At 46.6% G+C, this 15,166-nt stretch overlaps 1 protein-coding gene across 2 annotated transcripts in view; it reads left to right on the top strand.

Moving 5' to 3' along the window:
* Positions 1-15,166, top strand: part of LOC130199828 (vitamin D3 receptor A) — a 73,916-nt gene that overhangs the window by 40,293 nt on the left and 18,457 nt on the right. For both annotated transcript variants that reach the window (XM_056423636.1, XM_056423637.1), the window contains exon 3: positions 14,530-14,677. In XM_056423636.1, coding sequence (XP_056279611.1) covers positions 14,532-14,677 — 146 coding nt within the window. In that variant the 5' untranslated portion in view covers positions 14,530-14,531. The remainder of the gene's footprint in view (positions 1-14,529; positions 14,678-15,166) is intronic.

The following is a 15,166-nucleotide window of genomic DNA, read 5'->3' as shown; positions in this document are numbered from 1 at the left end:
GACGTAATAAATATGACGTCATACAATTATACTTAGGGCATAAAGTGCCAAAACTACAACTCATCATTACGCCGAATTACGGTGTGAACACACCATAAGACTCCTGAACGCGGCTCAGACGTACACACGGGTGTATCCGGTCCTTTTTCAAAATAATAGATTTTTCCGACTGATTTAAAAAAAAAAAAAAGTAAACTTTATTATTCACTTTTTTTCCGCGGCCCGGTTCCAACCAAGCCGCGGCCCGGGGGTTGGGGACCCCTGCTCTATAGCACGTCTTTGTTCTTTTATTAAACTAAACATCTGTTGTTGATCGTATCTCCACAGCAGCATGTCATTTCTGTCTCTACGCGTTGCGTTAACACTTATCGATCTCCGTCTCGCGCGCCACAGAGCTCCGTGCGCGCGCATCGGGACCGAGCAAAAAAAAGTCACTTGTCAATCTGTCCACCTTTAGATTGTATCATGGTGGAGTTAATGGTTGACAAACAAGAGAAAAATGCTCTGTTTAACCCTCCTGTTACCTTTACATTTACGAACATATTTTACCCTCGGGGTCAATTTGACCCCAGCAATTGAAAATTATTAGAATTAATATTGATTCCCAAGTTTAAGTGTGAGGTACTTTATGTTTGTTTGTTGACCACCTAAATAGCCCTTTAAATAAATAAAAAAGTTGATATTTCTGATATGTTTGACACAGTGAAAAACAGCCTGGGGTCAAATTGACCCCAAAGAACACCGACATTAAACATTGAATGGGGTCAAATTGACCCGAAAGGTAACAGGAGGGTTAAACATTCTGTTTAGGATGAAGATGTATTAATGTTCCATATGGAAGAAAACTGCTAAATAACTGCTGAGTTGCAGCACCATTGTATAGAAGAATGTATAAATGTATATATCCGTCTTTTGTCATAAATCTCTATGTTCTCACAAAATATACCGAGAATATCGGTAATATGTGATTAATCATGATTAATCCACAAAAACCTGTGATTAATCCGAGTAAAAATTTTTAGCGTTTCACAGCCCTAATTAAATAGTGTCTCTGGCTCTGTTAACAAAAATAGTCAACGTTTGAGCATTCCCCAAGTCTTGTATTGCATCATGTTGGCTAACTCGTTAGTGACATTATTCAGGAAACAAACAACCGTGTAAACACAAGGAGTAAATGGAGGTCAACAAAAATGACTATGATCAAACTAAGGTACGTAATGTTGGACACTAAGTCAGTAACGTACATATGCGCACGGTCATGTCCATACATTATGGCATAAGTTAATGAAGTAAAAAATGATCGAGTTCATGTCACAAGTCAAATAATTGTACGATAAGTCAATATAATGCTCATTGTAACAGGCCTCATGAGTACCAGTGTTCTGAGCTGAAAAGGGAATACTTCTGCAGTGCAATGTTTAACAATTTTCAAATTGATGTCTAGTGTCATAAGGGTTCTGTTATTTGATTCCAAATGTTGTATTCCAGGACTAAGATCAGACTCTTTGTATTACAGCCAGTTCTGTTCTACTTCCTTCTACACACACACACACACACACACACACACACACACACACACACACACACACACACACACACACACACCCTCAGGAGTCAGGACACAACTTTGAAGTGAGAATTAATCTTGTCCATTTCATTTCGTCAACCTCCTTACAGTTTGCAAAAGTCTGTTTTTCAGTTTTCAGTCTTGCGCAACACTATTGACGTAGCATTGGATTTTGTTATTGTGCCAACACCAGCCAGGGCTGGAGGTGCAGTGAGTGATTGGAGCACAAGGCTGTAGCGGGGGATTCGAGGTGAGCAGGGGAGGGCTAGCTTGGCAACAACAACGACGCCGACGACACAGTTCCACTTGTACACTGAAAACAAACCAGCCTGTGCCCGTCAGCTGGCTAACCGTGACCCTCAGAGGTCAAGGAGGAAGATAATGTGTGGGGGGAGTCTTCTGTCATGTCGGGACACAACAAAACAATACAACAACAAGATAGGATTGGTTTCAATTGTATACAGGGTTGTATACATGGAAAACCTGGAAAAGTTATGGAATTTAAAAATGGTTATTTCCAGCCCTGGAAAGGTCCTTGAAAGAAATTTGAATCCCTAAAGTGTTGGTTCATTTACACAGTTTGATTAAAAGAAGAAACATTTATATCAATATTTATTCTTTTAATCAAATGTCTCTAATTCATTTGTATTATTTATACACTGAGATTTCACACAATGTTTGGTCATGGGAAATATGGTTTAAAGTCATGGAAAGGTCATGAAAATCCATTGGTCAACATGTGTATGAACCCTGTGTACATGTTACTGGTCAAGTCGAGGTTGTTTGCTAAATTATCAATTCAGGGGCCCTGTGCTGTTTTCTTCTGAGCTTAACCCTCCTGTCGCCTTCGGGTCAATTTGACCCGATTCAATGTTTAATGTCGGTGTTCTTTCGGGAGTCAACAAACAAACATAAAGTACCTCAGACTTAAACTTGGAAAACAATATTAATTCTAATAATTTTCTGGAGATTTTAATAGCTGGGGTCATATTGACCTCAAGGGTAAAATATGTTAGTAAATATAAAGGTAACAGGAGGGTGAAACATTGAATCGGGTCAAATTGACCCGAAGGCAACACAAGGGTTAAAAAGTAAATGCTTATGATTTCTTAATTTTTTATTTTTTGAATACATTTGTAAGTTAAACTGTTATTGTGCAGAACTCTCTCCTTCTTTTCTCTTTCTAGTATCCTGATACTGAAACCATGCCTTTCAACAGATTCAAAGTTCTACCTATTATATAACACATGTCTGTTTGTATCTGCCGACTATCTAAATAAAGATTCATTAAAAATTATAATCCAGAAATGGCATATGTGTGTTGCCCCATTGTGCAATACAGGTATGTTCTTATAGTTTCATTGTAAAATGTTCAAATAACTACTTTCCTGCATGAACCAGAAAATAGAACACGATGCTTAAAGGGTATTTTTCGGGTGTTTTGAAATGGAATTCTACGCGGTACTGATTCATAATCAGTCAGCGTATTACTTACAGTTAACTGAAACAGAGAGGAGAACCAGCGTGGGAGCAAAGCAATGCACTGCTGTGGAAAGGGGGGGGCAGCGAAACATATTTATCCACCTAAAAAAAATTCATTTGTGTTTTAAGTGTACGCTGTATAAGAATATTTTAATATTAAAATAAGATTTTGACCCCAAAATAGAATATTGCCAGCAGGCAGCCTTTTCCGACGGGGAACTGAAAAAAAATTCTAAACCGAGATTCTCCTTTGACATAAACGGTTATTTTAACCTGCAGGTACGGGAGTTTGCTGGTTTATCTCAGTCGGTTAGTTTGTGTCATTGTGTGATTTGTTGTTGTGTTTTTAAAAGGTTAGGCCGGCCTGACAAAAAGCACACACTAGCACATACAAACAGCCAGTTTATAATATCAGATGTTGTCAATGGAGTCTGGTCGCTTTGAGGAGGACATGAACAGATCAAACGGCTTCAATTCCCCAATTTATTCTAAATATAGTGTGCATTTTTCTATGTGGCTGAATTCCGTTTTGCTGCTGCTCCACAGCAGTACACTGCTTCGCTCCAGTGCTGGTCCTCCTGCCTGCGTCTCCAAACTGGGGTAGTAACTCTGGATAAGTACTCCATAAAACCTCACTTCAAAACCTCTGAACGATCCATTTTAGGGCTATACATGACCAGAATAAAGCTACCGTTCACTTGCATTAACAAGCAGACGTCGTCGTATATCATAGATAACCGTACGGTACGTCTTGTTGTCTTCCTCGTACACAGAGATGATCCGAGCGGTTTGATAAATCACTTCTCCGGCGTCGACACATGCTCTTTTATTAAGAATGGATCCGCGAAGAATCCATTATACACGGCAGAGGTGTGTTTTTGTTGGTCTGGCAACACTGCCCAATTCAATTTGCTTTGTTTTGTTAAATATCAAAATAAACCTGAAAATGTAGAAAACCAATCGGGAAAAAAACCATCTCAATCTGGGTTTAGTGAGAGCAGCTTGGATAACGTGAGCTCTCGGGACGTCTCCCGGTGGATGCTCGACAACATTACTCCCCTGCGAAATGTTTCGAGGTGATTGTTGCGCAACAATATTGCCAAATAATTCAAACCAAACTCGTCAGAAGGTTGATGAGTTACAAAGCAGGACACGCTGTGCTTCCTTGTTATGATCGCACGGCAAGGTCAAAGAGGGAAAAAAGATTATGATGAAGAACTTATTGATGTGTCTTCTCAGAGGAGATGAAGGTACATTGACAGATAAATAGGAGAGAAAAAAAGGTCTTAGCATGAGGAAAAAAACCGAGCAATGCTTGTTAACCCTTGTGTTGCCTTCGGGTCAATTTGACCCGATTCAATGTTTCACCCTCCTGTCGCCTTCGGGTCAATATGACCCGATTCAATGTTTAACCCTCCTGTTACCTTTATATTTACTAACATATTGTACCCTTGAGGTCAATATGACCCCAGCTATTACAATCTCCAGAAAATTCTTAGAATTAATATTGTTTTCCAAGTTTAAGTGTGAGGTACTTTATGTTTGTTTGTTGACTCCCGAAAGAACACCGACATTAAACATTGAATCGGGTCAAATTGACCCGAAGGCGACAGGAGGGTTAAATATTGAATCGGGTCAAAATGACCCGAAGGCAACATAAGGGTTAAAAAGGTAAGGCGAGAGGGGATCGCCTGTCAGTCTGGCAGCATACAAGCGCACCCCCCCCTTTATTTTATTTTTCTTCACCAACTAATCACGCTGACTGTAAATAAATAAAGACGCTAATTAACAAGGCAGTGTTACAAATGAGAAACCAGTGAGGGAAAGCACATAGAGGGAAAAAAACAACCAGTGATGGAGCGAGGTTATTGAAGTCGAAATAACACAGATTAACGTGTTATTAATTCATTGCAATTGTAATTAATAACAGACCTGGATCGCACGAGTGCTGTTGATCACCAGCACCGCCGGCGAAACTGCAGGGGGTTTGTTTTGGTGTTGTTTTCGACGACATGCTAAGGCGTTCGCTTTGTCCAGCCTTCCCCGCGGTGAGGTGCGTCGTGGGTAATGGGGCCGATGGCGGCGCGGCTCCGGCCTCCTCGTGCTCTCTGTTTCTCACCTGGGATGCTTCACTTCGCCAAGCCGTAATGCAAGCTCATGGAGTTTGACTCCACCCCTCCCTCACTCACCTGTCTCACCTCTTCTCCTGCAACATCTCCCCCCCCCCCCCCCCACCCGTGGCTCCTCCTACCTCTTCGTCCTCGTTTGACACGACCCGAGTGCTACTTCTACGCACGGCAGCTCCCCACAGGCTATATTACGCAGCCGCCATGTGACTGTGCTAACACGCTGGGCCTAAGTTCATGTGCATGTGCCCCCCGCCCCCCCCTCTCTTTGTCCTCGTCCTCATTTTGTTGTCTTCCCCTCAAATGACCCCTCTCTCTCCCTCTCTCTCTCTCTCTCTCTCACACACACACACACAGGATTTATGCGTCGAGTTAGTTCACAGGCGCAGATCTCTCTGCTGAAGCTTAACAACACAAAGAGCCCACTAACCATGTGTTTGGTGTATTGGACATGTTCACCTCTTTGTTGTATGATGTCTTTTCCTCTGTGACTTGAACACAAACTAATGACCATTCGGATCGTTTCAGATTCCAGTATTGATATATGTTCAATCCCCGTTTGCTGTTGGCTAATGTCCAACGAGTACCAGAAGACACATTGGACTGAAGCCCTATATACAAGATGGCGGCGCGCACGGACGCAGCGGCCCCTCTCTGTCCTGACCATTTGGTGTTTTGTTCTGTTTCTAAATGTTTGTGCAAAAGTTCGTCCAAAAATTGTTCGTCTTCGCCTCGTCTGTCTACGTCGGAACCCAAATATAGTCGCCAGGTTCTGTTAACCATCGGCAGGACCAAACTACACGGCACTCTGGACGCTGAACAAGCGGAAACACTCGCGGAGCACGGATTACTTCGCCGGCCTACGACCACACCGACCACACCGGACTCGACTGCCACCCTCCCCAGAAAGGAGGCGCCGTAAGCGTTGTGAGAGGAAGCAGAAGAGGGTAGCGCGGAGGAACCCGAGCTAGGCTAGCGGCTGAGGCAACTCGTCCATACCATCCATTATCATGGCTAATGCGATCCTTGGACAATAAAATGGACCACATTAGTGCAGACAGACGTGAGGAACTGCTGTGTGCACTCTGCTGTGAGACTGGAGGAGCTAGGACAGAGCCCTCGCTGATGGAGGAAAAGCGGGTATGTTTACATCCGGGTGCTCACCACTGGCGGATCATAAGGTGCCGTCCTTTTTATCTGCCGAGTCGCTGTTTACATCCCCGACCTCCAACAACAGTGATAGAAATAACTGTATCAGGCCATCAGCGCTCACCCAGACGGCTTCACCATCTTTGCTGGAGATTTCAACCATGCAAACCTTAAGACTGTCCTTCCCAAACTACACCAGCATGTTGATTTCCCTACAAGAGGAGACAACATTTTGGATCTGGTCTACACAACCCACAAAGGAGCGTACAAGGCCTCCCCTCTCCCACATAGGTCTCTCTGACCACATCACCGTCATGCTAATGCCAGCATACAGACCCAGAGTGAAAGCCTCCAGACCGGTTCTGAAGCAGGTACGGTGTGGCCAGAGGGCGCCTCCTGCGCTCTCAAGACTGCTTTGACTCAACAGACTGGGGAATGTTTAAACAGGCAGCCACATACAACGACCACACAGACATTGGGGAGTACACAGACACTGTTACTTCTTACATTAGCAAGTGCATTGATGATGTGACCCATGTAAAGACCATCACCACTGGGCTAACCAGAAGCCGTGGCTAACAGGGAAGTCCATCGGCTGCTGAGGACTAGAAATAGGGTCTTCAGAGCTGGGGACAAACGGACCTGAAAACAGCGAGCCAACCTGTCCCACGGCATCAGGAAAGCAAAAATTCCTACACAAAAAAGATAACCCGGCACTTTAAAGACAGCAGAGACACACGCAGCCTGTGGCGGGGCATTCAGACCATCACAGACTATAAACCCACGCCACAGAACTGCGACAGCAACATCTCTCTGCTAAACAACCTCAACAGCTTCTTTGCCCGGTTTGAAGCACAGAACAGCACTCGTCCACACAAGACTCCGCCTCCCCATGATCAGGTTCTGTGCCTGTCTGCTGCCAGCGTGAAGAGGACTCTCTCGTCCATCAACACCCACAAGGCAACAGGTCCAGACAACATCCCTGGTCGTGTGCTGAAGGACTGCGCAGAGGAGCTTAAGGACGTCTTCACGGATGTCTTTAATACTTCTCTGAGACAAGCTGTTGTTCCATCATGCTTCAAGGTAACCACCATCATACCTGTGCCAAAGAAATCCACTCCGTCCTGCTTCAACGACTATCGTCCAGTGGCACTGACCCCCATAATCATGAAGTGCTTTGAGCGACTAGTCATGTCGCATATCAAATCCATTCTCCCCCCCACTCTGGACCCTTTCCAGTTTGCATACTGGGCCAAACGGTCCACGGAGGATGCAATCTGCTCTGCTCTCCACCCAGCCCTCACCCACCTGGACAAAAATGACTCCTATGTAAGAATGCTGTTCATAGACTTTAGCTCAGCATTCAACACAATCATCCCACAACAACTAATCTGCAAACTTGACCAGCTGGGGCTCAACACCTCGCTGTGTAACTGGCTGCTGGACTTCCTGAGTGAGAGGCCACAAGTAGTACGTGTTGGCAACAACACCTCGAGCAGCATCACACTCAGCACAGGGGCCCCTCAGGGCTGTGTGCTCAGTCCCCTGCTCTTCACCTTGCTGACTCACGACTGCAAAACCAGCTACAGCACCAATCACATGGTCAAGTTTGCAGGCGACACAACATTGATAGGTCTCATCACCAAGGATGACGAGACCCTCTACAGGAAGGAGGTCAACCTTCTGACCACGTGGTGCGGAGTCAACAACCTCCTGCTCAACAACAGCAAGACCAAAGAGATCGTTGTTGACTTCCGGAAAGGCCACACCCATCACCCACCACTGACCATCAACGGTGCGGACATTGAGCAGGTCAGCAGCACCAAATTCCTGGGGGTGGAAATCAGTGAGGACCTCTCGTGGACAGCAAACACTACATCGCTGGCAAAGAAAGCACAGAGGCGCCTCTACTTCCTCCGGAAACTGAGGAAAGCAGGGAGCCCCCCATCCATCATGTGCACCTTCTACCGCGGCACCATCGAGAGCATCCTGACCAACTGCATCACTGTGTGGGGCGGAAGCTGCACAGACCACAGCAGGAACGCCCTGCAGCGCATAGTGAAGGCAGCTGGAAGGATCATGGGTGCCTCACTCCCCCCCCTCCCATCCCTGCAGGACATATACAACACCCGCCTCACCCGCAAAGCGACCTCGATTGTGAGTGACCCTGCCACCCCTCACACGGTCTCTTCAGCCTCCTGCCCTCTGGGAGGAGATACCGAGCCTCCGGGCTCACACCGCCAGGCTGTCCAACAGCTTCATCCACCAGGCTGTCAGGAAGCTGAACTCTCTCCCCATCTTCCCACTCCGTCCTCTTTCAGACTCACATGTCTGAATGCTGCTAGCACAATTTATGTTGTCTATATGTTTACATGTTTCTTACTATTTTTGCACTTTATGTTGTCTATGCACTTTATGTTGTCTATATGTTCACAAGTTTTTTACTATTTTTGCACTCTATGTTGTCTATATGTTGCACAATTCACTTTATGTTGGACAGAAGAGAAACGCAATTTCGATCTTCAATGCAAGCTCATGGGTTTGACTCCACCCTCCCTCACTCACCTGTCTCACCTCTTCTCCTGCAACATCTCCCCCACCCGTGGCTCCTCCTACCTCTTCGTCCTCGTTTGACACGACCCGAGTGCTACTTCTACGCACGGCAGCTCCCCACAGGCTATATTACGCAGCCGCCATGTGACTGTGCTAACACGCTGGGCCTAAGTTCATGTGCATGTGCCCCCCGCCCTCTCTTTGTCCTCGTCCTCATTTTGTTGTCTTCCCCTCAAATGACCCCTCTCTCTCCCTCTCTCTCTCTCTCTCTCTCTCTCACACACACACACACAGGATTTATGCGTCGAGTTAGTTCACAGGCGCAGATCTCTCTGCTGAAGCTTAACAACACAAAGAGCCCACTAACCATGTGTTTGGTGTATTGGACATGTTCACCTCTTTGTTGTATGATGTCTTTTCCTCTGTGACTTGAACACAAACTAATGACCATTCGGATCGTTTCAGATTCCAGTATTGATATATGTTCAATCCCCGTTTGCTGTTGGCTAATGTCCAACGAGTACCAGAAGACACATTGGACTGAAGCCCTATATACAAGATGGCGGCGCGCACGGACGCAGCGGCCCCTCTCTGTCCTGACCATTTGGTGTTTTGTTCTGTTTCTAAATGTTTGTGCAAAAGTTCGTCCAAAAATTGTTCGTCTTCGCCTCGTCTGTCTACGTCGGAACCCAAATATAGTCGCCAGGTTCTGTTAACCATCGGCAGGACCAAACTACACGGCACTCTGGACGCTGAACAAGCGGAAACACTCATGAGCACGGATTGCCGCCGCCTACGACCACACCGACCACACGGACTCGACTGCCACTCCTCCCCAGAAAGGAGGCGCCGTGGCGTTGTGAGAGGAAGCAGAAGAGGGTAGCGCGGAGGAACCCGAGCTAGGCTAGCGGCTAGGCCAACTCGTCCAGTCATACCATCCATTATCATGGCTAATGTGCGATCCTTGGACAATAAAATGGACCACATTAGACTGCTGCAGACGCAGCAGCGAGACGTGAGGAACTGCTGTGTGCTTATCTTCACGGAAACATGGCTAAATGACAACATCCCCGACTCTGCTGTGAGACTGGAGGAGCTAACATGCTACCGAGCGGAAAGAGCCCTCGCTGATGGAGGAAAAACTCGCGCGGCGGGGTATGTGTTTACATCCGGGACGCATGGTGCCGGGACGCTGCCGTGGTATGTAGACACTGCTCACCACTGGCGGAGTTTATGATCATAAGGTGCCGTCCTTTTTATCTGCCGAGGGAATTCACGGCGATTCTGCTAGTCGCTGTTTACATCCCCCCGACCTCCAACAACAGTGATAGAAATGCGGCACTTTGTGAACTGTATCAGGCCATCAGCGAACAACAGACGGCTCACCCAGACGGCTTCACCATCTTTGCTGGAGATTTCAACCATGCAAACCTTAAGACTGTCCTTCCCAAACTACACCAGCATGTTGATTTCCCTACAAGAGGAGACAACATTTTGGATCTGGTCTACACAACCCACAAAGGAGCGTACAAGGCCTCCCCCCTCCCCACATAGGTCTCTCTGACCACATCACCGTCATGCTAATGCCAGCATACAGACCCAGAGTGAAAGCCTCCAGACCGGTTCTGAAGCAGGTACAGGTGTGGCCAGAGGGGGCCTCCTGCGCTCTCCAAGACTGCTTTGACTCAACAGACTGGGGAATGTTTAAACAGGCAGCCACATACAACGACCACACAGACATTGGGGAGTACACAGACACTGTTACTTCTTACATTAGCAAGTGCATTGATGATGTGACCCATGTAAAGACCATCACCACTCGGGCTAACCAGAAGCCGTGGCTAACGGGAAGTCCATCGGCTGCTGAGGACTAGAAATAGGGTCTTCAGAGCTGGGGACGAAACGGACCTGAAAACAGCGAGAGCCAACCTGTCCCACGGCATCAGGAAAGCAAAAAATTCCTACACAAAAAAGATAACCCGGCACTTTAAAGACAGCAGAGACACACGCAGCCTGTGGCGGGGCATTCAGACCATCACAGACTATAAACCCACGCCACAGAACTGCGACAGCAACATCTCTCTGCTAAACAACCTCAACAGCTTCTTTGCCCGGTTTGAAGCACAGAACAGCACTCGTCCACACAAGACTCCGCCCCCTCCCCATGATCAGGTTCTGTGCCTGTCTGCTGCCAGCGTGAAGAGGACTCTCTCGTCCATCAACACCCACAAGGCAACAGGTCCAGACAACATCCCTGGTCGTGTGCTGAAGGACTGCGCAGAGGAGCTTAAGGACGTCTTCACGGATGTCTTTAATACTTCTCTGAGACAAGCTGTTGTTCCATCATGCTTCAAGGTAACCACCATCATACCTGTGCCAAAGAAATCCAATCCGTCCTGCTTCAACGACTATCGTCCAGTGGCACTGACCCCCATAATCATGAAGTGCTTTGAACGACTAGTCATGTCGCATATCAAATCCATTCTCCCCCCCACTCTGGACCCTTTCCAGTTTGCATACCGGGCCAAACGGTCCACGGAGGATGCAATCTGCTCTGCTCTCCACCCAGCCCTCACCCACCTGGACAAAAAGACTCCTATGTAAGAATGCTGTTCATAGACTTTAGCTCAGCATTCAACACAATCATCCCACAACAACTAATCTGCAAACTTGACCAGCTGGGGCTCAACACCTCGCTGTGTAACTGGCTGCTGGACTTCCTGAGTGAGAGGCCACAAGTAGTACGTGTTGGCAACAACACCTCGAGCAGCATCACACTCAGCACAGGGGCCCCTCAGGGCTGTGTGCTCAGTCCCCTGCTCTTCACCTTGCTGACTCACGACTGCAAAACCAGCTACAGCACCAATCACATGGTCAAGTTTGCAGACGACACAACATTGATAGGTCTCATCACCAAGGATGACGAGACCCTCTACAGGAGGGAGGTCAACCTTCTGACCACGTGGTGCGGAGTCAACAACCTCCTGCTCAACAACAGCAAGACCAAAGAGATCGTTGTTGACTTCCGGAAAGGCCACACCCATCACCCACCACTGACCATCAACGGTGCGGACATTGAGCAGGTCAGCAGCACCAAATTCCTGGGGGTGGAAATCAGTGAGGACCTCTCGTGGACAGCAAACACTACATCGCTGGCAAAGAAAGCACAGAGGCGCCTCTACTTCCTCCGGAAACTGAGGAAAGCAGGAGCCCCATCCATCATGTACACCTTCTACCGCGGCACCATCGAGAGCATCCTGACCAACTGCATCACTGTGTGGGGCGGAAGCTGCACAGACCACAGCAGGAACGCCCTGCAGCGCATAGTGAAGGCAGCTGGAAGGATCATGGGTGCCTCACTCCCCCCCCTCCCATCCCTGCAGGACATATACAACACCCGCCTCACCCGCAAAGCGACCTCGATTGTGAGTGACCCCTGCCACCCCTCACACGGTCTCTTCAGCCTCCTGCCCTCTGGGAGGAGATGCGAGCCTCGGGCTCACACCGCCAGGCTGTCCAACAGCTTCATCCACCAGGCTGTCAGGAAGCTGAACTCTCTCCCCATCCTCCCACTCCGTCCTCTTTCAGACTCACATGTCTGAATGCTGCTAGCACAATTTATGTTGTCTATATGTTTACATGTTTCTTACTATTTTTGCACTTTATGTTGTCTATGCACTTTATGTTGTCTATATGTTCACAAGTTTTTTACTATTTTTGCACTCTATGTTGTCTATATGTTGCACAATTCACTTTATGTTGGACAGAAGAGAAACGCAATTTCGATCTTCTGTATGTTTGCACATATGGAAAATTGACAAATAAAACTGACTTTGACTTTGACTTAAATACGCAATAGAAATGATGTCATTGTTATATTCGTCACGTTGTTGAAAAAACGGTTTCCGATTTTTATTGTCACCCCACCCCGTGCTTGTCGGGGTGACCATAAAACCAAATGGATAAAGCTGTCACTCATTTTCAAGCATTGCTCTCGCTCTCGTTTTTTTGTTGTATGCAATAAAAACAGGTTTTAACAGAAATGACATTGTATGAGGGAAGTAGCCTCTTTTGTTTTCTAAATGAAGACTTCAATTTATTTCATTCAGTTTATTTTGTATAGCCCATTCTCACAATATACAAATGTGCCTTACAATCTGTACACATTCGACATCCCTGACCTTTGACCTCACATCGGTTCAGGAAAAACTCCCAAGAAATAGAAAAAAAAACTTCACAGGGAAAAAAGTGAATAAACTGTCAGGAGAGCAACAGAGGAGGATCCCTCTCCAGGATGGACAGGAGCAATAGATGTCATGTGACCAGAAGGAATCATTACAGAGTTACAACACATTCAATGAGTATCACAGAGTGTATGAATAGTTGGTAGTAGGCATGGACCACGATCCAGACCTCCGTGATCCATCAGGCAGATGGAGGTAGAGAGGAGGAGTGGGTGGGGCATCAGCAGGGCCATTGCACCAATTGGCTTCTTTCCTCTGGCTGTCTCCTCAACCCCATCCTGAAAAATACTTGGTTTTTTTCAACCCCGTGTTTGGAGAATGACAAAAAAACGAACCTTGAACCTTGAAAAGTACAAAACGTACCTGGCCATGTGTTCCTTTATTATCTTTATTCAGTCATATTTAAATAAATGGGGTGCCTTTGGTAGCGCCGAATGGTGCAAATGACACCCATCTCCCCGTGTTTCCTGTCTGGAGCTTCATTATCAAATACCTAATAGTCGTGAGCATATCGATAAGATGTCTAAATAACGAAGAAAATGGTTGGACCACTCCAACTACTTGATTAACAAACTGTATTCTTCTGTTTTCTTGCATAGGGTTTAAATTCATGAGGGGTCCCATCAGATATAATTAAAGACCGCGGCAGAGGTCTGTCTGGTGTGAACATATTACACACACACAGTCACAGTCACACCGATCGGACCTGCAATAACACGCAGGGGTCCTCTCCTCTCTTTTTTTTTGGCCTTCTTAAAGTATCCCCATCACTCCAATTAGAGTTCAAACAAGAGTCTGTGCAGATTGATATGGATGAGTTTGCTCAAAGGTGTGTGTTACTCCACTGCTGTTTATTTCATAGGCGACGAGCCAGATGGTGCGAGTGTGGAAAAATGAGCACTTTTCATCTTGGCAGTATTAAACATATCCGTCATTTCTTAGCCTTCACCCAACAGCCCCTTTCTTTCTTGTCATAAATGTATTTCCCCCATTACCATTGATTGTATCGTGATTGTTAATTGTGTGTGTGTGTGTGTGTGTGTGTCTGCTGAGTCACACAGCCAATAGCTGCAAGAGTCCAAGCACGGCTGTCAATGCCGTTTGCTGAATATGCTAATAACCTGACACCTGTTAGTATAAGAAGAGGAAAGCACACACCTCCCCAATAAACACACACTCTCACACAACACGCGAGCAGAGGACCGCAAACTGATTTTAAAGCTTTGCGGGGCGCCGTTGGCGAGATTTACACACGTGCGCGCATGCGCGTTCCTGAACTTTTTTGCTTTTCTTTTTGATTTGTAAGTGTTACTCGCGTACAAGAAGCAGGCGGGCGGTGTCAAACGGGCCACTCATCCCTCCCTTCCCCCCCCCCCCCTCTTCTTTTTTTTGGTTCCGTTCCCTGCAGTGATGGAGCCCATGACGGTGACGACATCGGCGGTCGGGCCGGAGGAGTCTGACCGCAACGGCCCACGGATCTGCGGCGTGTGCGGCGACAAGGCCACCGGCTTCCACTTCAACGCCATGACGTGCGAGGGCTGCAAGGGTTTCTTCAGGTGCGTGCCCCCCCCCCCCCCCGCCCCCCGTGTTGAGAATCGGGTGTTTGTGTCGTTTATGTGGGCTTTTCAGCGTGTTCGATCGTGTGGTGCGAGGTGTTATTCGCTGTTCCTTTCCATGTGGAGGAATTCACAGTATGCACCTGAAGTCAGTATACACTGTCTGATGTTTTGGGTACACTGTGTTAAATTGTATGTCCGAATTCATACCCAATGTACATTATTCAGTGGAGTTCGCTCTGGATTTCTTTTTTCTCTCATTCTCTCTCGCTCACATTCACTTCAATACATTTTTTTTTTTTCAGAAATCAAAGAGTCTAAATAGGATTCAATAAGGAGGTATTGTTATTTATTAATATCCTACCAGCTGTAAAGAGAAGGCTCCATGCCATCCCTTCAAACAAGCAGTAATCCATTTATTTATCTATGAAAAGTGCTGGTGAAGTGTATATAGTTTTTGTAAAATGTATTGATGTGTATTTTTATATA

This window comes from Pseudoliparis swirei, chromosome 9 (assembly GCF_029220125.1).
Source record: "Pseudoliparis swirei isolate HS2019 ecotype Mariana Trench chromosome 9, NWPU_hadal_v1, whole genome shotgun sequence".
Lineage (NCBI taxonomy): Eukaryota > Metazoa > Chordata > Actinopteri > Perciformes > Liparidae > Pseudoliparis > Pseudoliparis swirei.
Note: the sequence above shows the minus strand (reverse complement) of the source record. Positions and strands in the feature narration are given on the sequence as shown.